Raw genomic sequence first — 23,939 nt, 5'->3', positions numbered from 1 at the left:
GGCCTCAGGGCTTGCTGTGGATGTGGGTGTGGCTGTGAAGGGTGGGGCATCAAGGGGGCCCACCAAGGGCTTTGGCATGAGCCCTGGGCCGGGGCAGCATCCCTTACTTCACGCAGGTGGAAGGTCAAGATTCCACTTGGCCGATGCCCACTGGACCTATGGGGGGAGCTTGGTGATACAGGAGAGGGAAGAGGGAGCCCTGAGAGGTGGGGGGGGGATGCAGGCAGGGCCTCAGCATTGGAGGGGCAGGGGTGGGAGTACAGCTGCCTGCAGTGGGAAGATGAGGCCCGCCTGCCCATGCGCTCACCATGGTCAGGTGCCCACCTGACCTCTGTGGCCCAGGCAGTGGTTCTCAAACTCCAGGGCACGTACACATTACCAGCAGAGCCCCAACCAGTCTTCCGGGCCCCATCCCCAGAGATTCTGCCTCGGCAGGTGGGCCTGTGAACCTGCATTTCTAGTGAGCTCAAAGGGGATGCTGAGGCTGCCAGTATGAGGACCAGACTTTGAGGAAGGCCACTGGGTCAGGAAGGGCCAGGGCTAGGCTGTTGGTGACTTGAGGGATGGGGTGGCGACAGTCACCTAGGGTGAGAGGGGAAGAATCTGCTGGGTGCTCTCCTCTGTGTGGCCCCTCAGGAGGGGCAGTCCTGTGACCCAGTGCACTGGCTCCCTCCTCCCACTAATGGCTTGTTCCCGTCTTCACCTGGGGAGGCAGAGGTACCAGAAGCTGGTGACAGCATGTGGGCCACATGGCAGGTTGGTGACGAACCCAGGGGAGGTCTACGCCTGTCCCTGGTCACTCAGGAAGAGCCAGTACCACGGCGCATCAGAGGCAAGGCAGGCCTCATGTTTAACTGATGGAATTTAATGTGACCATGACACGAACACAGACAAGGAAGGGGGTGACCAAGCACAGATGTGGGTGACCCATGCCCCCACCCTCCAAGGCCAGCGGCCCTCGCTGGACCCCACCTCCCTTGGTGGGACAAACACTGATGTGGCTGAGTGACAGTATGGCATGGCACGGGCTGGCCCCTGGGAAGGCATCTCCCTCGAAGCCCATGGGTCCAGGCCAAGAACCTCCAAAAAAGCAGCCAGAAGCTGCAGCTGCCGACGAAAGTGCCAGGTTCCGGCCCGAGGTGGGAGGGCGACTCAGTGTTGGTTCTCGCTGGGAGGCCAGCGAGGAGGTGGGAGGCCCTGTCATCGCTAAGTGCTGCCCGAGGACTTCAGGCGAGGGGCCGAGGGGCACAGACAGAGAGGTACACGTAAACATCAACAAATGAACAAGACATCTAGGAACAGCCAGAAACCTACAACGTCCAACAGGACAGGAAAAAAACGGTGGCCCTGCGAGCCGGGCAGGAGCCACGTGCAGCCAGCGGTCTGGCGAGCGTTTCTGATCTTTTTGGTGTCTGGGAGCTAGACAGCACAGAAGGCTGTGTTTGATCTCTGGAGGGAAAGATTTCACTTCCTTTCCCCCAAACTGACTCAGGGGACAAAGAGACAAGACTTCTCACAGACAAGCCTCTTGTGGGAGAAAGGACATCAGAGACGAGTGGCGACAGTAGAGCAGGTGTGCCTGGAGAAGGAAGGGTCCCAGGCGTGGCTGGGAGGGTGGCTGGTGTCCAGGGCGCCCCCTCCTTGTGGCGGGCTTGGCAGGTGCTTCCTCCTGGTGCTGCCGCCAGGAGCCCAGCGCCAGCGAGGGCGTGGCTGCCGCGGCCGCTCACTGGGTCCGGAGCTGGTAATCTAGGATGAGGGAGGGACGCTTCCGTGTCTGCCCTGCCCTTGGGGCCACTCTCTGAGCACCACCCTGACCCTCTCAGAGCCCCCCGCCCCAGGGAGGGCCACACGCACCTCCGTTCTGAGTGATGTAACGGACCCACGGCAGGGCCTGGTAGCCACTCTTCTCGATGATCTTCAGGTAGCGCACCTGGGACACAGGGACCATGGCCCTGAGCACGCACCTGCTCCCCTCCCCGCCCCCACCCCCATCCTTCCCCCAGGGCTGTGACGAGCAGTGAGCGAGCACAGGCCGCAGGGGGTGAAGGAGAGGCGACGGGCCTCATCTGAGGCTGGGGGAGGTGGAGCACTTCTGCGAGAAGTGGCGCAGAGCCAGGATGTGCGCAGGCACGCCCCGAGCAGGTCCCCGGGTGAGGCCCAGGGCTCCCTTTGCAGGCTTTCCTCACACGCAGGTGCCAGGAGGATGCGCCCCATCCTGGCAAGTCTGTGGCCATTAGAGGCTCAGACTCCAGCTTCGGGGCCGAGTGTGTCCCTGAGCTGAGAGCAGAAGCACAGGGTCAGCTCTCAGCAGACGACGCGGGCCTCTTTCTGCCAGGGCTGGGCCACGTGTGGAGACGGACAGAGTCAGGGCAGCACTGGGGGCCTTGCCACAAGCCAGCTAGCACCCCTGTCTAAGCTGGCTGCACTGACGTCTGTCACCTGCAACCCTGAGCCTGGACCCCACCCGGGTCCCTGTGGGGCCCAGGGGGCCTGTCCACGTCTGTGGTGGGCCCGGCTGCCCTGGCTGCACCTACCTGGATGCCAGAGGTAGTGAAGTAGGGGATCTCAAACTTGACACTGATTGGGGGCTTGCCTTCCTTGTCCTCTGCCTCCACGCTGGGCAGGCCGAAGTGGGCCCGCATCAGGTACTCCTTGCCGCCCTGGGATTGCAGACGAGGGGGGAGACCGTCAGGCGAAGGCCCAGCCCAGCTTGGCCAAGAGCTGCCCCTGGAGAATGCTGGGCTGCTAGCCTGGCCACCGAGCCCCTGCCTGAGTGGCCGGTGGTCACCCGGCACTCGGCTCCCCTAACACACTTATCCTCCAGGCCTCACAGACTCCCCAGCAGCCCTGCCGGGCAGATCAGATCCCAGGCCCTGCCGGGGAAAATCGGCGAATTCTAAGGATCAAGAGAAAGTTTCACAAGCTCCCAGACAGACAAGACTACTTGCTTCAGGGAAAAGAGGCTATGGGCCTGGATAAGGAGGAAGAGAGAGGGAGAGCGCGTACCGACAGGTGCAGGCTGCGCAGGACAAGGGTCCCCCGCCCGCCAGGCCTGAGTCCAGGTGGACATCCCCACATGCCCAGCGTCAGGGCGGTATGTGAAAGAGGGGAATGTCACAATGCAGAACAGTGACCAGAGAGAGGCAGCTCAAGCAAGAGGCCATGCTGGCAGCTGACTGACAAGTCTGCTCCAAAGGGTAGGTGAGGGGGTGGCTCTGGCCCCGGAAGCTGAGCAATGACTCTAGAGACAGGTTCAGAGCAGGGCTAGGAATGAAGGAACCCGAGACTGGGCCAGGAGTGGGAGGGCGTCTCAGTGCCCAGCACATGCTGCCTGGAGCAGAGGGGAGCACAGGCCTGGTCAGCCCTGGGGTGTCGCGGTCTTTGACCTGAAGGGCTCTGGCAGCAGGAGTGGCGGCCCACCGACTGGGGCTGCTTCTGCCCAGAGCAGGGGCTGTCCTCGCAGGCCAGCGCAGCCTCGAGCTCCCCTCCCGGGGACGGAGCGAGCCGTCAGTCTCTGCTTGTCGCTGCCAAGGCCAGCGCGAGCGGGACTCTGCCTGAGCGAGTGACAGGTGCTGAGCAAGTGACAGGTGCTGAGCAAAGACTCTGGGACAACGAGGGGGAATAACGTGGTCTCAGCAGCAGACAGAGCAGGTGGCAAAGGAATCAGATCAGCTCCACCAGCCTGTGTATGAAACAATAACCAGACCGGACACCTGAGCCTTGTGAAGATGGAGGGGAAAATGAAAGCCGAAGAGCAAGCAGGGAGGCCCTCCCGGGGTGCAGGGGTCGGGACACCTACCTTGCGTGGGTCAGCTCAATGGAAATGGGTTTAATTCTGCTGTAAATGGTAGAGAGAGACTTAGAGGATGGCTCAAAGACCAAACCCCACGCTACGCCACGGGAGGAGAGTGAGAAAGGCCAAACCAGCAGGAGGCACAGGAGAAGGCGTGTCCGCCAAGGGCAAACAAACAGCCGGGGCTGCTGTCACCGGGAGAAGGCAGGGCAAGAAGGACGGGCGCAAAGGGCACAGGCCACAGCCACGCCGCTGCAGTACGAGTCTGCAGCAGACGACGGGCAGCAACGCCCGCCAGGCAGATGCTCCTGGCCAGGTGAAGGGAGCTGGAGGAAGGCAGAGCTGACCCAGCCCCTGCCAGGGACGTGGTCACAGCATCGTGGGGGACCTCGTGGGCGCACATGTCACATTCTCTGCCCAAGGACAGAGGCCTTATCTTCTTTGCAAGTGCAAATGGGATATCCACAAACTCTGACCTCATGTGAGCACACAACAAACACTTCAATAAATCCTAAAAGCAGAAACAGCACGAGTAACATTCTCTGGCCAGAGTGCTCTGAATCCGTAGTGAGGAAAAGATGGAAAACAGAGGTCTTTCCATCAGGAAATTAAAAAAATCTAACCAACGCTGTATTTGATCACAGAATTTTTAGATAATAAGGATATCAAATATATGTCAGAATCCACAGGTTATACAGCTAAGGTAGGGCTCAGAGGACATTTGTGGCTTAAATATTTATATCAACATAAATTTAAAAACAAAATAATCGATTTAAAAAATCTAACCTGAAAAATTAGAATTAGAACAAACAAAAGACTAAGAAATTAAAATTAAAGATTTAGAAAATGGGAAAATAATACAACCAATCAATTAAAAAGCAAATCTGGAAAAAAAAATAGACAAACCACTAGGTAACCTTATCAAGAAAAAAAGAAGGCACAAATAAGCCAAATAAATAATGAGGGAGAAGTAATTGTCATAAGAGAAGGAAAAAAAGACCAGTTTTTACAACTCTGTGTAGACAAATTTGAAAACCTGGTTAGGATGGATAACTCTGTAGGAAATATAATTTATCCAAACTGACTCCAACAGAAATGGAAATCTAAACGGCCTAATTTCCAGAAGAGACAGAAAGCAGCAGAGACGCAGGAGGTCAAACAGCCAAATTCCACCAACCCTCTCAAGACCAGATGACATCAAGCCTACTTAAACTGCTCTCGTCAGGAGACGAAAAAATCACGCAACAGGTATAACACTGTTACTTGATAGAGACTATACCAAAAAAACTCATCTCAGTTATGAATACCAATGTAAAAATCCTACATATAATGTTAACCAACAGAACTTGGTGGCCCATTACAAAGAGAATAGACCACCATCAGGGGGAACTGACCAGAAGGCACGGATGGTCCGAGACCCACCGTTAATACGTCTGAACTCAGAGAGACACTGAAGAGGCGCCTGGCTCAATCTGTTACCCAGTGGGACTGGAGGGAGCCCACGGCCCAGCAGCCCTGCACTGGGAGGAACCCCGGCAGGGCCAGGCCAGGAGGCCATGCTCCCCACCACCCCGTACAGGCCCCGAGACAGCAGCTGGAGCAGTGAGAAGTAATGAGACTCCAGAAGCCATGAGACGCCCAGGAACAAGAGTGGAAAAGGGAAAACTGCATTTGGCTGTGAAGGATGTGAAAGAATATCTAAAAATCCATGAGAATCGAAAGAAAAACTACCACAAACAAAAAATTCAGTAAGGTACTAGGACATAAGATTACCATAGAAACAGTAGTGACCTGGTAGAAGATACAGTGGAAGAGAAGACCCCATTTACCCAAACATTCACCGAAAATCTAATGAGACATGTGCCAAACTGGGGACGAGCCCTGGGGGCTGGGGGAGGGCCCCCGCGGTCCTCGCCGACTGCAGACACACGGGGGTGAGCACTCACAGGAACTCACCGAGTTGTTCACATTTCATTTCTGCACTTTTCTGCATGTTATCCTTCAATAAAAGTACTTTTTTAAACCAGGACAAAGCTGATATGAGATAGACGAGGTTAACGTTAAGACATTCCCCAGAGGCACAAAGGCGAGCCAGGGCAAAGCGACTGGACAGGGTAACAGCCTCCCGACCTTTGTAAACTCTCCCCAACTACGCGTCATTTAGTGCAGACAGACTGACTCTAACTTCACGATGAAAACGAAACAAGAAGAATCGCCAGAAAACAGACAAGCAGTGGGGCAGGGCTGGCCCTACAGACACTGAAACAGAGAATGAAGCCCCGAGTTACAACGCGGCTTTGCTGCAAGGGCAGACAGACGGGAGGACATTTAGGAACAGACCTGATGCCACAGGAAAGTCTGACAACTGCTCAACGTGCATTTCAAACCACTGGGGGAGAGAGGGACTCTTTCGTAAATGTTAGGAAATTGGATGGTCACTTGGAAAAAGACAAAATTCGACCCTGTTTACCAGACTGTGCTCCGAAAGGACCTGAAACCTAAGGTGAAATCGCCATTGTACAGGCTCTGGAAGCAAACCTGGGTGAATTGCTTTATGACGGGGAACACGGAAGCCTTTCAAAGTATGACTTAAAATCCAGACACACTAAAAGGAAAAGATGAGAAATTTGACTATGTTAAACAACAATGATAAAACAAAGAAGCACTCAAAAAAAGTTACACAGCAAAAAACACCATAAGCAAGGTCAAAAGACAAACATCAAACTGAAGAAAACCATTTGCAACTTACATCAAAGGCAAAGTACTAATCCTGCCCATATATAAAAAGCTCTGGGAAACAAAGAAGAAAATGACCAAACCTGACAGAAAAATGAGCAAGGGACAGCAACTAATGTCTCTAGAGAAAGAAATGCAAACGGCCCTCAGACATCAGCACAGGGGTCCCATCTCGTGTATAATGAGAAAGTGGCAACGGGGGCTCACACTGCCTTCTCGTCTCACCGGGCACTGCTCCAGCAAATGCAGACTCAAGCACTCAAAACCCACAATGCAAGCCAGGCGGCTGGGGCAGAGCAGGCACAGGGTGCGGCGCTCCATGTCCCTGGCGCTGGCGCTGGCGCTGGATCTGGAACCCGGGGTGCTCTGAACTCAAGGCAGCCTGTTCCCCTGAGGGAAGCTGAGTTCTGAACCAGAGTGTGAGAGAGGGGAGGGAGGAAGGGGCGCTGCCCTGACGCTGAGGACGGGCGGGGTCACAAACAAGAGGAAGGCAGAGGGGGGCCTCGAGGCCAGAGCCAGCCTCCACTCTCCCAGGGGGCTCGGGCTTCCCCTCTGTGCCTGGCGAGCTCCTCAGCTCTCCGTCCACCCTCCTGGGAGCCCCAGGCAGGGATCCTGGCCCTATGCCCCATCTCGAGGCTTGGGGGGACCCACAGTAGCCAGGGTGCTGTGCTGTGACGGGCACAGGGAGCAGGTGGGTGTGGATGGGAGTGTGGAGGGGGCTCCCCACCGAGAAGGGTGCTCACCGGGAAGGACTTGATGGACCACACGATCTCACTGTTCTCAGGGACCCACTTGACGCTCCCCACCGTGGTCTTGAACTTGGGCGAGTCGGCATCATTGGGCACAGGGATGTGGATCTCCACGTTGTTGGCCGTCGATCGCCTCTTGAACTGGCTCTTGGCCTGGAGACGAGGCCAATGCAGCCAAGATTGTGCAGGGCGAGGGTGAAACAGCCCAGCCCTCAGCTAGCCGGCCCCCACAGGGCCACAGGCATCCTCGGCCTGGCCTGTGGGACCCCCTCCGCCGCCCAGCTGGCCCTCAGTTCTCCAGGCACTGCCCACACCCTCTCTGCTCTCTGAGATTCTCCCAATGCCCGACTCTGGAAGCTCAGTCTCTGTCCTCCTGTCTCCTCAGCCTTCGGAGCTCCCACCCCTCCCTCCGGCCAAGCCCTGGCCTCCTGGGACAATGTCTGTGTCACCAGGGCTGGCCTGGGCTAGATGGGGTCACGGAGTGGCAGGAGTGCTACCCCTGCAGGCAGCAGCCTTCCTGGACATCTGGCCACAGGCTGCTGTCACATGGCCGCAGCCAGGACCTGAGCAGTGTGTCTCCTCTCTGTGCCCTGGGCCTACTCTTGCGTCCGAGCTCACAGAGAGGCGGAACGGATGAGAGCCATGGCCCTCATCCCTTAGGACAGGGGTCTCAGAGCCCCCCGGCCCCAGACCTGGGTTAGGAGCCTGCACCAAAGGCCCTGGACAGGCCAGAGACAAAGGAATGCCCTTGCCCACGGGGCCACCCATGTCACCCTGTGCCCGCCCCCCTGCCTCCAGGCTGATGCTGTGCAGGACATGCGCACCTTGATCATGTACTCGATGCGGCTGTGGGAATGCTTCTCAATCACGGACTCGATCCATATCAAGGGCTTGACCTGTCAGGGCAGTGCGGGTGGCTCAGACCTGCTCATCTTACAAAGCCCTGATTCACAGAGGGTAAGCTGAGGCCTCGGGCACAAGACCATTTGCCTGGCTGTCGGCCCAGCCCACTGCTGCAGGGGCTGTTGGAGGAGTCCACAGCAACGCTGGCACAGGTGAGAGCACAGAGCCCGAGGGCCTCTGTGAAAATGCAGAAACCTGTGCCAGGCTGCTCTGCTGCGGCTGCCCGGGAGAGGCGCAGGGGTGCCATGGGGGTCTGGCCCCTCAGCGGGTCGGGAGCCCCAGCCTGTGAGACACAGGCTCCTTGGAGCCCGGGCAGCCATGGGAGCTGTGCCCGCCCTGGCGTCTCCGCGTGGACTGACGCCCCTGGGCAGGGGCTGTGCCACCAGGGAGGAACGGGCAGTGGCTGGGAGCCTCCCAGGCGCCTGCTGGGGGAGACCCGGCCAGGGAGGGGCGGGGCCAGGGCCCTGGCAGCCGGCGGCTGGCGCACTCACGTGGGTGTTGAGGCGGTAGGACATGAGCTCGAACTCGCCATCGGGTGGGATGAAGGAGATGGTCCGGTCATTCTCAAAGCGTGAGAGCCGCACGCACTGGTGGAACTTCACATCCTCCAGCTCCACTGACTTGCTTTTGCCACCTGAGGGGAGGCGGGTTGAGGGTGGGATGGACCTTAGGCCCTAGGGTCACTCTCTCAGCCACACTCCCACTGCCGTGGGCCCACCTCTGCCAGAGCAGAGCTGTCCTGCCCCCCAAATCTGTGACAGCATCTTGGACCAGGGACACTAAGGGGGCCAGGTCACAGGACAACCTGCCCTGGCCCTCCTCTCCTCTGGAGGCCCTGTTACGTCCTGACACTGGGCATGTGCTGAGGGCAGGGCTGGTCAGGCTGGTGCACTCTGAATCCCCAGCAGCCAGCCCAGGGCCCAGCCAGGGCTGCGGTTTGGGACATGTTTGCTGAATGACTAAGAGACCCGGCTGGGGATGCGTAACGATGGCTTAGAGCTCTCTGAGGGTCCTGGGGTCCTGTCTTGTTTCCCACCCCACAGAGGGCCACACAGGCCAGGCCTAGCCCTGGGAGGGGAGCCACCCTGATGGCTACTGCCTGAAAAGCCCTCACTACGGCCCTTGTGGACATAACTATGACAGTTGAGGCCACTGCTCCCCACTGCAGGGCCTGTGGTGGGCCAGGGGCCAGGTGGTCCAGGTTGCAAACGTGCAGCCCCAGTAACTCTGAGCCCCCGAGGCCGCCCTGACCCTGTCCCACTACAGGAAGTGCCACTCCAGGCCGGGGGACTGGAGCTGCAGCACTGCGTGTGGCCTTCAGATAGGCCAGACCCAGGGCCCGAGGCGAGGGCAGCAGCGGCCCGCGGGGAGGGAGCGAGGCTGACCCTGAGCCGTCCCACGTGCAGGGGGTAGTGGGTGGAGGACCAGTTGTAACCCTCCACGCGCTCAGCCAGGCCGTCGAGGGGACTTGACCTTAGGGTGTTCACCATCCCAGGCGCTCCCCATCCAGGTGTTCATTTATTCCTTTTCACGGCGTCTCGTGAACCACATGACAATGTTTCTCACCCAAGTGCCACAGCTCGGCCTGCGCCCCATGCAGGTGAACACTCCCCCAGCTCTGACTGGGCCTGGGACAAGGTGGGTGGGGGTACTCACGGCCTGTGTTGTCAAAGAGGACCTTGTCGTTGAGACCCAGGCGCAGCTCGGGCATGCCCGAGAGGAACACCCGCATCTTGATGGAGCCCACGATCTCGCTGCGCAGGACATTGCCGTTGGCACTGACCTGGGGGTGGCAGGGTGGGCGTGAGAGGCGGCCCTGCCTCCCAGCTACTGTCCCCCAGCACGCTGTAAGACCTCCCAGCCACCTCCATCCTGGACGCCCTGCTCACCAGCCCCTGGCTGGAGAGGGAGGGGCAAGCCAGCGGGGCAGACACTTGTGGGCCCCTCTAGGCCTCAGGCCGCATGGGCCCCTCCGTCATGTCTGGGCCTGGTGACCTAGGCCTGGCCGTCCACTTCAGGGCTCTCTCGCAGGCTCCGCTCCCTCTGAGGAGCCCCTACGATGAGGGGGCAGACCCTGCAGCTCATCTGCATGCTCACCCACCGCCCCGGGGCTCTCTGGAGCAGGCCAGACTCACTTTTCTCAAGATCTCTGTCTGTCCAAACCCTCAGGCTTGTCACAGACGGAGCCTCCTGTGCCCAGAGCTGTCCCTGCTCCCCAGGGCTGCCCTGACATCTGATAAGCACAGACCCAAAGCAACAAGGCACTTTAGCAGACGCAGCCCAGCAGCCAGCACTGCCCAGGTGGCTCCGTGCCAGCCCGCGGGGGCTGTGACTGGGAGACCCTGTGACTCCCTGCAAGCCAGAGGCATCTGAGAATGCGATGAAAATCACGGCAGACCTCTGGGCCGCCTGAGCCTGTCCTGAGGGAGCCAGGCTGCTGGAGTGCCTCTCCTCGGGCCCACTTCTGAGATGAGGCACAGAGCAGTGGGCAGAGGTGCTGGGTCGCAGCCCTGACCACTACTCTACAGCGCCACTCTGCACAAGGCCACAGCCATGCCAGCAAGCGAGACCAAGAGCTGCAAACCCAGAGGCCCTGGGACCACACAGGTCACTCCTCACAGGCGCCAGCCATGCTCACACGATGGAGGCTGAGCCTCTGACTTCTGCAGGGTCTAACCTGGGTGTCTAGAAAGCCCCATGTGCATGAAAAGCCCTTTGCCTTGGGGGCAGTGGAGAACCCAATGGCGGCCCCAGAAAGGCAGGAAACAGGACGGAAGGGCCTGCAGGGTCTGGCTCATCACCTCCCAGGGTCGCTATATGTGCTCTGGCCACACTGGTCCTCGCTGTCCTCACCCCAGCAGGCAGCTCCCTGCCCCCACGGTACACAGCTGCTGCCTCCTCTTCTGCCTCTCGCCAGCACTGTCTGCGTGTCCCTCCGCCTCCAGGCCCCTCTGGGGAGGGGCTGTGCCAGGCTGCTTGCTGTTGGGTCCAGCCCAGGGGCGGCAGCACTCAGTGAGCCGGTGCAGCCGTGGGCCCTGGCCCGGTTCTGGCTGCCACCCCCGCCAGCCCTACCCTGCTGGTCCTCTGCACTCCTGAACCGTGACCACCTCCAGATCCCATTCTCTGGGGCTGTCTCACCGTTGGGGAGTTGGGATGGCACAGACCTCTGTCACTAAACACATGAGGTCAAGAACGCTGGGAAGGAAGGCCCAGGAAGTGGAGCAGAAAAGCCATGCAGCCCACAAGGCTAATCTCGGCCCCACGGGCAGCCACCAGGACGGGGCTGGCCTCCCCAGCTGCGGTGTGAACGGCGGCCCAGAGCCAGGGGGTTCCCCAGGGTGGGGTCGGCAGAGATACTGGCTGAGGGAGGGAGGGACCGGCTGCTTGGGTACACCTCTACAGCTGGATTTCCAGAATTTGGAGCCCGATGTGGACTCTAGCAGCTGCCAGCTCTGCAATCTGACTTGGGAAGGTTCTAACATGCCTGGGGTGTCTACACCCACTGCGCGCTGCCCCGTGTACAGAGGAACGCGGGTCCCTGGGCAGAGCCAGGCGCAGGGACGCACTGTGGCTGGGACAGCCCTGCAGGCCCAGCGCTTTCCCACACAGCTGTTCTAAGTGGCTCCCTTGGATTTGCTCTCCCACCCCAGGGCACCTGAGCTGTGTGCTGGCTCAGCAAACAGTCCGGGCAGAGGTCCTCAGGCAGGAGGGAGCCAGTGAGGCCACTGCCTTGTCCCACAGCCCCAAGAGTAAGAAGGCTGACGCGTTTCCATGAAGTCCACTGGGAGTCTTGGTGGAAAGCACGGCTGCTCAGCAGCTCCACGTCTGCAGACTCAGCCCTCCAGAAGCCTTGCCCAGGGAAGCGGGAAGCCCAAAGTGTGCACCTGAGGAGGAGGCACACGCATTTCTGTCCCGTCTCTAACGGTCAGAAACAGGCCCACATAAGTGACCCACATGATGGGATCGGCTCAGCCCAAACAGTGGGAGGAGGTACTGTCCCACGTGGAGACAGGCAGCCTGCAGGTGAGATGCAGCTGGCTTGCGTCACCCTTTCTCTGCCACTGACTACAGCCACAAAACCTGGGAAGGACACACGGGCAACTGTGGGGAGACTCTGGAAAGTGCAGCAGGTGGGTCCGGGCAGAGCCTGCGAAACGAGCAGCGCCCCTCCCCTCCCCCACTCCGTGGAAGAGCAGAGGAAACCTGGAAGTGGAAGTGACACCTGGGTGCAGACAGAGCTCATGGAAGCCTCTAGCTCTGGCTCCGGGGCCAGAAGGGGAACTCCTGTGGCTCAGAGGGAGTACGGAAACCCCCCGTTTCCCCCCTTTTCTGTTCTCTCAAATCCCAGGCCCCAAGCCATTTAGCTGCTGTTTAGAGAGGGTGGGGCAAACCCAGGATTCGGGGCCAACTGCAGACATGCACAACAAACTGGGGCTCTAGAGCCACAAGTTTTTGTCTGCAGAACCAAAAAGGGAAGCCCCAGGCAGCCAGAAAGCACTAGGAAGAGAGCAGAGAGTGAGGAGCTCAGGAAAGCAACCCCATGACGCTGTTCACGTCTCCAGAGCTCTCTAGAATGGGGCGTGCAAGGCATGGTCCTAATTAGCATGCCAAAGACCTGGACAACCAAACTGCCTAGTCCCAGCCTGACCACTGGACAGTGCACACGTGCGATAGACTCAAATAGCAAATGACAGGAAGCCTTTAAAAACTGATACTCAGGGGCCAGCCCCGTGGCTAAGTGGTTAAGTTCGCGTGCTCTGCTTCAGCAGCCCAGAGTTTTACCAGTTCGGATCCTGGGTGCGGACATGGCACCACTCAACAGGCCACGTTGAGGCGGCATCCCACATGCCACAACTAGAAGGACGCACAACTCAAAATATACAACTATCTACTGGGGGGATTTGGGAAGAAAAAGCAAAAAAAAAAAAAAACGGGGGCTGGCCCAATGGCCAAGTGGTTAAGTTCACACGCTCTGCTGCAGGAGGCCCAGTGTTTCGTTGGTTCGAATCCTGGGCACGGACATGGCACTGCTCATCAAATCACACTGAGGCAGTGTCCCACATGCCACAACTAGAAGGACCCACAACGAAGAATATACAACTATGTACCGGGGGGCTTTAGGGAAAAAAATAAAATCTTTTAAAAAAACCCAAAAAAATTGATACTCATGGCCCACAGACTGGAGGCTGGAACTGTGGCTGGAGCCTAACCAGGTCACCTGTTAGCTAAAAAAAAACAACATTTACCATATAATTTAAATAAGACCTAGAACCTTATACCTTAGTGTTCAAAAAGTCCAGGATGTAATCTAAAATTATACAGCATACAGAGAACCATGAAAATTTCAGCTCACGTGGAAAATACAAGCAACAGACACAACACTGACACAGTATTTGGATTATATGACAAAGACTTTAATCAGCTATGATAAAAATGGCAAACACTCTTGCAACACATGTTAAAATAGAAAGTCTCAGCAAAGAAACAGATGATAGGAAGAAAATCAAATGGAAATTTCAGAACTGAGGAATACCATAACTGAAATTAAAAACTTGCTGGATGGGCTCAAGAGCAGAATGGAGACAACACAGGGAGAAGCCAGTGAACTTGAAGAAAGAGCAATGGAAATTATCCAATCTAAACAACAGAGAGCAAAACAGTGGAATAAAATAAACAGCTTCAGGGACTCTGGGGCGATAAGAAAAGGCTGGCGTTTGTGTCACTGGAGCACAGAAGGAAAACAGAAAGACTGAAATGATCAACTATATTTGAGGAAATAATGGCTGGGAACACTGCAAGTTTGGTGAAAGACATAAACCTGCAGATTCAAGAAAACCCAAACAGTAGAAACCCAAAGATACCCAAACCTGGACACATTATAATCTATCTGCTTAAAACTAAAGACAAAGGGAAACCTGGGAAGCAGCCAGAGAGAACAATGTGCTGCCTACAGGGGGGCATGGATTTGAGCGACTGGACTTCTCACCAGAAACTGTGAGCCTAGAAGGAAGTGGCACAACATTTTTAAGGTTAAAGAGAACTGTCAACCCAGAATTGGATATCCAGTGTAGATATCAGTCAGGAATGAAGGTAAAATAAAGACATTCTCAGATGACGGAAAAACAAGGGAATTTGTAGCCAGTACACCTGTTCTGAAAGAATTGCTAAAAAAAAGTTTTTTAGGTGGAAGGGAAATGATTCCAGAAGGAAACCTGGAAAATTGGGAATGAAGAGAGTGCAATGCAAATGACATGGCACTGCTCATCAAACCACATTGAGGCAGTGTCCCACATGCCACAACTAGAAGGACCCACAACGAAGAATATACAACTATGTACCGGGGGGCTTTGGGGAGTAAAAGGAAAAAAAATAAAATCTTTAAAAAAAAAAAACTTCAACAAATTTTAAAGAACTGACATTATACGCAATATATTCTCATATTCTCAGACATTAACGGAATGAAATTAAAAATCAATGGCCACAAGACAACAGAAAAATCTGCAAACATTTAGAAATTAATCAACACACTTTTATTAAATAATCCACGGGCCAAAAGGAAATCTCGAGGGAAATTTGAAAATACTTTGAACAAAAACAGCAATCCAACGTACCAATTGTGGGACATAGCTAAACCAGTGTCTAGAGAGAAATTTATAGCGTGTTTATATCAGAAAAGAAGAATGGTTTCAAATCAGTATCTTCAGTTTCTACCTTAAGAAACTAGGAAAAGAGAAAAATAAACCCAAATCATAGAGAAGGAAATATTAGAGTCAAGAGCAGAAATCAATGAAATTACAAAGAGAAAAACAATAGAGAAAAATCAATGAAATCAAAAGCTGATTCTCTGTAAAGATCAATAAAATAGATAAACTTCTCACAAGACTGACGAAGAAAAAAGAAAGACGACATAAATGACCAGTATGAGGAGTGAGAGCGTGGCGTCAGTGCAGACGCTGCAGACACTGAAAGATGTGAGGGCACGCTACAGACGGCACTCTGCAGGAAACTCAACGGCTTACAGGAAAAGGATCAGCGTCTGCAAAACAGCGAACTACCAAAACCCACTCAGGATGACAGAGGAAACCTGATCTGCAAAACAGCGAACTACCAAAACCCACTCAGGATGACATAGGAAACCTGAATAATCCTGTAACCATTAAAGAACTGAAATTTGTACTTCACAATATAGTGAAAAAGAAATCTCCAGGCTCAGACAGTTTCACTGGTGAATTCTACCAAATAAAATTGAAAATATACAATTTACAATAGCATCAAAAAAAAGAAATGCTTAAGTATAAATCTGCTAAAACATGTACAAGGTAAAAACTACAAAAGACAGAAGAAAGAAATCAAAGGTGACCTAAACATATACAGAAATACTGCACTCATGGATTGTGAGACTGAATATACTAAAGGTACCAATTCTCCCTCAAATCGGTGAATTGAGTTATTTAACACAACAGCAATCAGAATCCCAGCAGGATTTCTTGTAGATATAGACAAGCCGATTTTAAAATTTGGTACAAAGGAACTAAACAGCTATAACAATTTTGAAAAAGAACGTTGGGGGAATGCATTCTCTGATTTTCAGACAGTGTAAAGTTCCAGCTGTCACAGTGCGGTACTGGCGAAGGAACAGACATAGAGAACCACGGAACAGAACAGAGAGTCCAGAGACAGACTCGCAAAAACATGGCCAATTGCTTTTTGACAAGAATGCAAAAGCAATCCAAGGGAGAAAGTGTAGTCTTTTCAAAAAATGACTTAGAACTGCAAAAAATTGTTCTATATACAAAAAAATGGCCATAAACTTCATAACTTATATAAAACAACTCCAAATTGATCACAGGTCTAAACGTAAAACTATAAAACTTGTAGAAAAAAATTTAGGAGAAAATCTCTATGACCTTGTATTTGACAATGAGTTCCCAGACATGGCACCAAAAGCATAATCAATAAAAAGAATTTAATAATTTTTCTCAAAATTAAAAACTTTTGCTCTGTGAAAGATACTGCCAAGAGAATGGAGACAAGAAAATATTTGCAAATCACAGAGCTGACAAAAGACATCTCAACAATTAGAAAACAAACAACCCAATTTAAAAATGCTCAAAAGACGTGAAGAGACACTTCGCCAAAGAGGATATGTGGATGACAAGCAGCACACAGAAAGGTGTTCAACATTACTGGCCATCAGGGACATGCAAACCCAAGCCAGGTGAGATGCCACCCATACCTAACAGGATGGCCACGTGAAAATAAGGACCCAGGCCGTGGAGCACACCAAACTCTCATCTGCCGCTGGGGAAAACGCAGACATGCGACAGCCCCTCTGGCAAACGGGCTGGCAGTTTCTCATCAAGTTAAACATCTACTTCCCGCCTGAGCCAGCAATCCCAGGCCCGGGTATCTGCCCCAGAGAAATGGACACTCCTGTCCACACATAAACCTGTGCACGCAACGACCACAGCAACCCTCCTCCCAACTGCCAAACGCTGAGAATGACCCAAAGGTCCTCGAGGGGGTGAATGGATAACCAAACTGCGGTGCAGAACGTAAAACGGACATACACAAATATAAGAACCAAACCTGAGAAACACGGCAACCTGCAGGAATCTCAAAGACATCATGCGGAGTGAAAGAAGCCAGACCCAAAAGGTCACTCACTGTCTGATCCCTTCAGAAGATGACCTCACAGAAACAGAGCTACAGGGACAGGGGCCCCAGCACGGCCGCCGGGGCGGGTGTGGGCACCATCACAGAGGCGCAGCCCGGGGAGGTTTCTGAGGCGATGCGGCTAGTCTGGATCCTGATTAGGATCACGCGGTACAAAAATCTGGAAGTGCACTAAAATTCCTAGAAAAAAGGTCAGTTTTACTTAATGATAATTTAAAAGATACAATTAAGACAAAATCAAACATACAGAAAACAGTAAAAACAAACAAACAAACAAACTCAAAAAACAGAAAAACAAGTTGCAGGAGCACCGCATCTTGTACGCTCAGTTTTACAGAAGAACAACGTACATTTGTGAATCTACAGAATAAGGTCCCCACGGATGACGACGAGTCCTTCCGCGAGGCGGTCTTTCCAGTTACAGAGCCCTTCACCTCTAACTTTACACACTGCTTTTTCTTTCTTTTTTTAAACAACACCGCACGCGTACTGACTGGAAATAAGAACAAAGGCTAATGAAGATGAAAGCAGCTTGCGTCGCAGTGAGCGGCCCAAGCCGCACCCCTCATCTGCTGTCCCGGGAGCCTAAGCATTTCCCTGCGGTTTGCTGGCTTTCACAGGCCTCTTGCTTTGATTTCCATCACGGAGAAGACAGAAGTAGAAAGAACAAAAAAGAACAGAAAAGACAGGCGGCCTACCAGCAGGTTGACAGACTCAATGACATCCAGGAAGACCTCGTTCTTCCGGTACTTGATGCCCTCGGAGCGCCAGGACACCGCGTTGGTGACGGTGGCTGGGGGCCGAGGAGCCCCGGTTTCCAGCTTGTGGCCTTCCTGAGTGATGTACCTGCGGGGCCGGGCTCAGGGTCAAGGTGCCCGGGTCAGGCGAATCCAAGACTAGCTTAGGACGTCCCCAGATCCCAACAAATCCAAGGCCCAGGGAGCGCCGAGCAGCCGAGGCCAACACGTGGGCAGGAACTCCCCTCTGGCTGGGTGTGCGGAGGGGACGACCCCGGGGAGAGGAAGCGGGAGGCCCCAGTCCCACTTGGGGAACAAGAGGCGCAAGGTGCGGGCCGTTACACGCTGCTCTCGGCGGCCCTTCACTCCTCGTGAGACGGGCACATGGCTCAGGCTGCGTGGAGCGGGCCTGGGCCCCAGGGGCAGAGGGCAGCTTCCAGGAGGGCTCCCCTCACAGTCTGTTATGAGGTGGAAACAAAGGCAGGCAACGCCCACCCACCAGGCGTTCCAGGCACTGCCCAACAGGGGGACCCAGGCCCCGGTCCTAAAGGGATGCTGAGCGGGAAGGGCATCTAAAACTGCCCAAGAACTCGCAACCGCCCGCCACCGCCCGGACTGCCGGGGCCGCGCCGTCCACTCACTCCTGCAGGATCTTGCTGTCCGTGGTCTGCGGGTAGCCGAAGTCCATGAGTTCGTCCAGCAGCTCGTAGATGATGACAAAGTTGTCACGGATGCTCTCCTCCTCCAGCTCCTTGAAGTACTCGGAGAAGACCTGCGTCACCGGCGGTGGCACAGGCAGCCGGTGGACAGGGAGGAGGAGGAGAGGAGCGCTCGCACACACCCGTCTGCCCTTCCGGCCGGAACCCAGGAGGCGGGGGGCACAGGCGGCCTCGAGGCCTGCTCAGAAGCCCTGAATCCCGCCCCGCGGGGCCGCGCTCCTCTCTTCCCTGACAGACGCCCCAGGCCCGGGCCCCTTCTGAGCCTCTCTTTAATCCCCACTGTAACTGTCACCCTTTGCCACTGAGTCAGGAGGGGTTCAGGTGAGGGGCAGGAGCCACTGGGGACAGGACAGGTGGTCCTCCCGGCCTCCCTGAGCCGCCAGCCTGTGCAGCTCTGCATGCAGACATACCCTCCTCATTTCAGCAGAAAATTAAGAGGGCCAAAGAAGGACTGAGGCGGGGCGTTTCTTCAGCACTAACATGGAAGGAAGGTCACGGGGAGAAAGGAAGTGCCATCCCTCGAGGGAGGAGGGCCCTCCTGGCTCCTGGCCTGCTGACGCCTCTTGTGCTCAGGACCCAGACCGCCTGGCCTCCACTCGGACCTCACGCAGCACTGCCGGGCCTGCCCGCCTGCGACGGCACCATTGCTCCGGAGGGAAGGCCCTCCCCAGGGGGCATGTGCTCTGCTCCCGACACCCTCGCCACTGAGACCAGCCTGCGCCTGGGTGGCACAGGAGGCTTGTGAGCTAGCTGCATGCTGCACCACCGGAGGGACGAAAGCTCTCCTGGGCCCACTGGGGCCTCCTGGGTCTGACTCTCCACTTTGTTCAACCCGGCGGCGCCCGCCTCAGCCAGGCCCCCCAGTTCCTCTTGTAGAAGGCCGCAGCAACCCCCTCACTGGCCTCCCTCCTGCCTTCAAGCTCCTTCTCTACTCAGCAGACAGAGAGATGATCTTAACTCAGGTCTTGTCAGGCTCCGACTCACAGCCCTGCACCGCCTCTCATCAGACTTGGAACGAAACCTAAACTCCTCACCAGGTGCTGCCCAGCCTCGACCCCAGGGTCCAGCCCCACCCACCTTGCTACCTCAGCCCCACACTCTGTCCCTCACACACCGGCCTGCCTGATGTTCCCTGACCCAACCAGGTGTGCTCCTGCCCCAGCGCCGCTGCATGTACTGCTCTCTCTGCCTCCCACCTCGCTGTAGGCCTGGGCCTAGCTTGTCAGCTCTTCCCAGCCGGGGCCCTTGGAGATTCTGAGCAGAGCTCGCCTCTGCCCTCCTCCTGGTTATCCCACCTCCCTAACCCCAGACTCTCAGCTGGCCACCCTCCACCCTTTCACAGCCAGCGGGGGTCCCTCCTGTGGTCAGGGCACACTCCTGCCCTGAGCCCCACCTCCTGTTCACTTTCCTCTCCTCACCAGGCTGTCGAATCCCACACATGCGGCAGCTGGAGCTCCCCATCCCTTCTCCTGGGGTTCGAGCCCCAGAACTCCCGGGGACACTGCAGCCCTCGGGTGGCCAGTCTGGGGTGACACACAGCAGAATCAGGACGACCGACACCCCTCCAGGGCCCCTGTGGCTTGACTCACCTGCACCACCTTGTAGAGGAAGGAGAACACCAGCGACACGCACGCGTTCTTCTTGGAGGTGGCGACCACTGCATGGCAGCCACAGTTAAGGAGCGTTCTGAGGCCTGGGCAGCCGCCTTGCAGACCCCGGCTCGCCGAATGTCTTAGAGAGACCCCCACCCACATGCCGGGCTCGGAGCCTCCACCAGCCCAACCCTGAGCCGTGCCCTTGGCCCCAGTGGATTACTGAGCTCCGGGTCTGAGCCGGGCCTGGGACACCGCAGTTACCAGCTGGCTGCAGTCCCAGCCCCAGGGAGCACTCAGCCGACAGAGGGGCAGCAGGGGCACAGAGAAGCCACTGCTGCTGGGCGGGGGCCGCCTGAGGAGGGGAGACCTGGCCTGAGAGCTGAAGCCCGGCTGGGGCCCTTCAGGGGGTGAACAGCCCACGGGGAGGCAGTGCGGCTGGTTCCGAGAGAGAAAAGCCGGACCACAGTTGGCCCTTCTCCAAAGCCGACCGCACGGGAGCCTCCCGCGGTCCAGGGCTCCCGCCAGGCTCTGTGGGAAGCAGCCCTCCTGCCAGCCTCAGCCCTGGAGCAGAGTTGTCACCAAGCCCCTCTTCTCACCCATTTACTGGGGCCTGCGAGCGGATCCACGGAGGGGATGTGTGGGGTGTGCCCGGCACAGACTCCATCCAATGCGGGAGCCTCGCCTCACAGCCAGTGTGTGCTGGGTACTTCCTGTCCTTCTTTCCCTAAGGGGCCTTGAACCCCCCCGGAAGCCGGCTCCTCTGCTGCAGGCCCCTGGGCTGTGCCCTGGACTTCCCGTTCACGACAGGCCAGGCCACCTGGCTCCAGCGCCGAGCTGTGAGTTCCAGGAGGGGGGCTGGGAGGGCAGGGGCCACCTTCACCTCACTTCCTGCCTCATCCTGGCCCAGTGCAGGGGCCCAAGAAATGGACGCTGGACTGGTCAGAGGAGTGCTGGCCTCCCTCCTACAGCCTGGCCACACCCTCCAAGCGCTTTCTAAGGGGGGCCAGGGGCACCTACAACCCTCATGGCCAGGCCTTGCTGGAAACTGTCACTTGACAGGGGAACCAGGGACGAGGCTGGGGAGATAGGACCTCCCCTCAGGCAGGGTGCGGCACCCAGAGGGGTGAGCCCTCCTTGTCTCCTCCCTGGAGGCCCACGCGTGAACTGTCGGGCCCCACTGGAGACTGGTCTGACGGCCCTGGAAGCTCACACGAGCCCTCCTCCCACACCTGGGCAACCCCTGCCCAGACCCAGGGCAGCTTCCGAGACAGTCCCCTGGCTGGGTTACAGGCCACGGCGGTCTCTGCAGAGCCCCCCCGAGGCCTTCCAGAGGGCGGCGAAGGATAAGCAGAAGCGTGCCGCAGGGCCGGCCGGGACAGGCCCAGGGCAGCACCTCCCATGCTGCAATGTGCACAAGTCACAAGAGATGGGTTCGCTGAATCGCGGACTCTGACCTGCGGGCTGTGTGGGGGCTGGGATCCTGTATTCCCAGAAGGCTCCCGAGGATGCTGTGGCCTGTGAACCACACCTGCACTAGCAAGGTCCCACGTGTCTCTGCGAACACGGGAAAGGGGAGAGAACCCACATCTGCTGGGTGCATCGCACACATCCGCTCAGCAGACCCCAATGGCCCTGCAGGGAGGAGTAACTGCTCCCCCTGCACAGTGGGAAGGGGAGGGACTTGCCTCTAGGCACACAGCTGCTGGAGCTGAGTTTGAAAAGCCAGGCCCCTCCTGGAGCCTGGAGGGCTGACCACAGCCATGGGGGCCAGTCAGACGTTGTGGACAGAAACATGGGCCTGAGGGCAGGGGGCCCGGGATGTGGGCGGGGTTGTGAGGAATCTCTCCCCTTCGCTGTATTCCAGCCCCCTCGTGGTCCAGGCCACTACCCCTCCCACCTGGACACCAATCCCAACGTCCTCGCCACCTCCCCATGCCCACTTCTGTTCCCTGCAGTGTGGTCCCCTCAGGAGTGAGAGACCTTCAGAAAACGCAAATCTGACTGTACCTCCCCTCTGCCTAAAACGTCCCAAAGACTCCCCATCACACGTAAGGTGATGTCCTACGAGCCCCCATGGCCTGTGCCCACTGACCACGTGGGCCTCGCTCCCACCGCGCACCCCTCTCTAGTGTCCTACTGCGTCCTCTGGAATGGGCCACGCCTTCCCCTTGCAGACCCTTGGCCCGGGCCTGGCACTCATCCTGCCTGCCCACTCCTCTGGCAAGATGGACAGCTGGCCTTCCTGCAGGCCTCTCCAGGGAAGCCTTCCTAAATCCCTGGAACAGAAGAGGTCCGCCTGTCATTGCGTGTCCTGCATGCATCTCATCGGCAGCAGAGAGCTCTGGCAGGGCCGGGCCGGGTCAGCTGGCCCCACTGGGCTGGGCCAGGGCCAGTGCCGGCAGCTCTCGTTGCACGTGTGTGTACATGTGGGCACACACACGTGCACACGTGCATACCCACACAGGAGTCCACCTGGGAGCTCCCCCGCAAAAGGATACGGTACAGGTTGTTGTGTTTGATCCACATGAAGCGGACGCCCCCATGGGCCAGGATGGGCGACAGCATGCCTTCCTCCTCCTTCTCCATCAGGATGGGCATGAAGTGCTCCACCTCCGACATGTCCACGTCGCCGCGGTAGTTCCGGCAGATGAGCACCTGGGCCGGTGGAGGGCAGAGGCTTTCACTGAGTCCCACGGCCGGGAGCCTGGGGCGGGGGCAGACTTATCAGTTCCCTCCCTCCTGGGACCCTGATCACAGTAGGCCATCAGAGGTTGTAGACTCGAGGCCGTCTGATCTCCATCTCCCAGGGAATTCCCCAAGGAGAGCATTTCCCAAAGTGAACTTCCACAGGGGCCAGCGGGGCTCTTTGCAGGGGGAAGGTGGGAGGGAGCCACGGGCAAGAGTCCAGCACTGAATCGCCTGGGGGACACCAGGTTAAGCAATGTCGCACAGGCTCTCACTGCAGACCTTCTCAGAGCCTTTCCTGTGCTAACTCCCCCTGCTCGTCTGCCTGTGTCAGGGCGCCTGTTCAGCAGACGCTGCTGAGTGTTTACATCTGCTGTAACCCGCCTGTGGCCCACAGGGGAGGAGCCCTTCTCCTCCTCTCTCTCACAGCCTGTGGGTTAGGATGCGCAGCATCCGGGACCCCCGCTGACTGCCGGTGGGAACGCAAAATGGAACAGCCACCTGGGTAAAGTGTGGCAGGTGCCCAGAAAGATCCATTGAGGTTATGATTCAGCCATTCCTCTCTTAGGTATCTACCCAAGAGAAACGGAAACATATGTCCACAGCAGCTTTATTTTATTTTACTTATTTATTTTTTAATTATTTTATTGAGGTCATACTAGTTTCTCACATTGTGTAAATCTCAAGTGTATGTTATTATATATCAGTTTCTGTGTAAAGTGCATCGTACTCACCACTAATAGTCTAGTTTTTATCTGTCACCAGACATATGTGCCCCTTTACCCCTTTTGCCCTCCCCTTTTCTGTCTGGTAACCACTACTCTGTTCTCCTTATCCTCGTGTTTGTCTATCTTCCACATGAGTGAAATCATATGGCGTTTGTCTTTCTCTGTCTGGCTTATTTTGCTTAACACAATACCCTCAAGGTCTGTCCACGTTGTTGTGAATGGGATGATTTTGTCCTTTTTTCTTGCTGAGTAGTATTTCATTGTATAAATATCCCGCATCTTTATCCATTCATCTGTTGATGGGCTTGTGTTTTGCTTCCAAGTCTCGGCTATTGTAAACAGTGCTGCCGTGAACACGGGGTGGCGGAGATCTTTATGCATTATTGTTTGCATGTTCTTTGGGATAGTTGCATGGTATTTCTATTTTTAATGTTTTGAGGAATCTCCATTCTGTTTTCCACAGTGGCTGCATGCGTTTGCATTCCCACCAGCGGTGTATGAAGGTTCCGTTCTCTCCACACCCTCTCCAACATCTGTTGTTTTCTGTCTTGTTAATTACATGCATTCTGAGTGGCGTAGGGTGCTCTCTCATTGTCGTTTGGATTTGCATTTCCCCGA

The 23,939-nt window shown here is 56.1% G+C and overlaps 1 protein-coding gene across 6 annotated transcripts in view; it reads right to left on the bottom strand.

Moving 5' to 3' along the window:
- Positions 1–844: 844 nt before the first annotated feature.
- Positions 845–23,939, bottom strand: part of AP1M1 (adaptor related protein complex 1 subunit mu 1) — a 29,417-nt gene continuing 6,322 nt past the window's right edge. For 2 of the 6 annotated variants that reach the window (XM_014865884.2, XM_044774512.2), the window contains exons 2-12: positions 22,407–22,563; positions 19,903–19,970; positions 18,236–18,366; positions 17,556–17,703; positions 9,838–9,964; positions 8,673–8,815; positions 8,103–8,174; positions 7,273–7,431; positions 2,535–2,660; positions 1,855–1,930; positions 845–1,746 (exon numbers count right to left, since the gene is read on the bottom strand). In XM_014865884.2, coding sequence (XP_014721370.1) covers positions 1,724–1,746; positions 1,855–1,930; positions 2,535–2,660; positions 7,273–7,431; positions 8,103–8,174; positions 8,673–8,815; positions 9,838–9,964; positions 17,556–17,703; positions 18,236–18,366; positions 19,903–19,970; positions 22,407–22,563 — 1,230 coding nt within the window. In that variant the 3' untranslated portion in view covers positions 845–1,723. Of the gene's footprint in view, positions 1,747–1,854; positions 1,931–2,534; positions 2,661–7,272; positions 7,432–8,102; positions 8,175–8,672; positions 8,816–9,837; positions 9,965–17,555; positions 17,704–18,235; positions 18,367–19,902; positions 19,971–22,406; positions 22,613–23,939 lie in introns of all 6 variants that reach the window. The other 4 variants (XM_044774496.2, XM_070519324.1, XM_044774504.2 and 1 more) reach the window with 3 other exon arrangements.

This window comes from Equus asinus, chromosome 10 (assembly GCF_041296235.1).
Source record: "Equus asinus isolate D_3611 breed Donkey chromosome 10, EquAss-T2T_v2, whole genome shotgun sequence".
In the NCBI taxonomy this organism is placed as follows: domain Eukaryota; kingdom Metazoa; phylum Chordata; class Mammalia; order Perissodactyla; family Equidae; genus Equus; species Equus asinus.
This window is presented reverse-complemented; position numbering and strand designations above follow the sequence as displayed.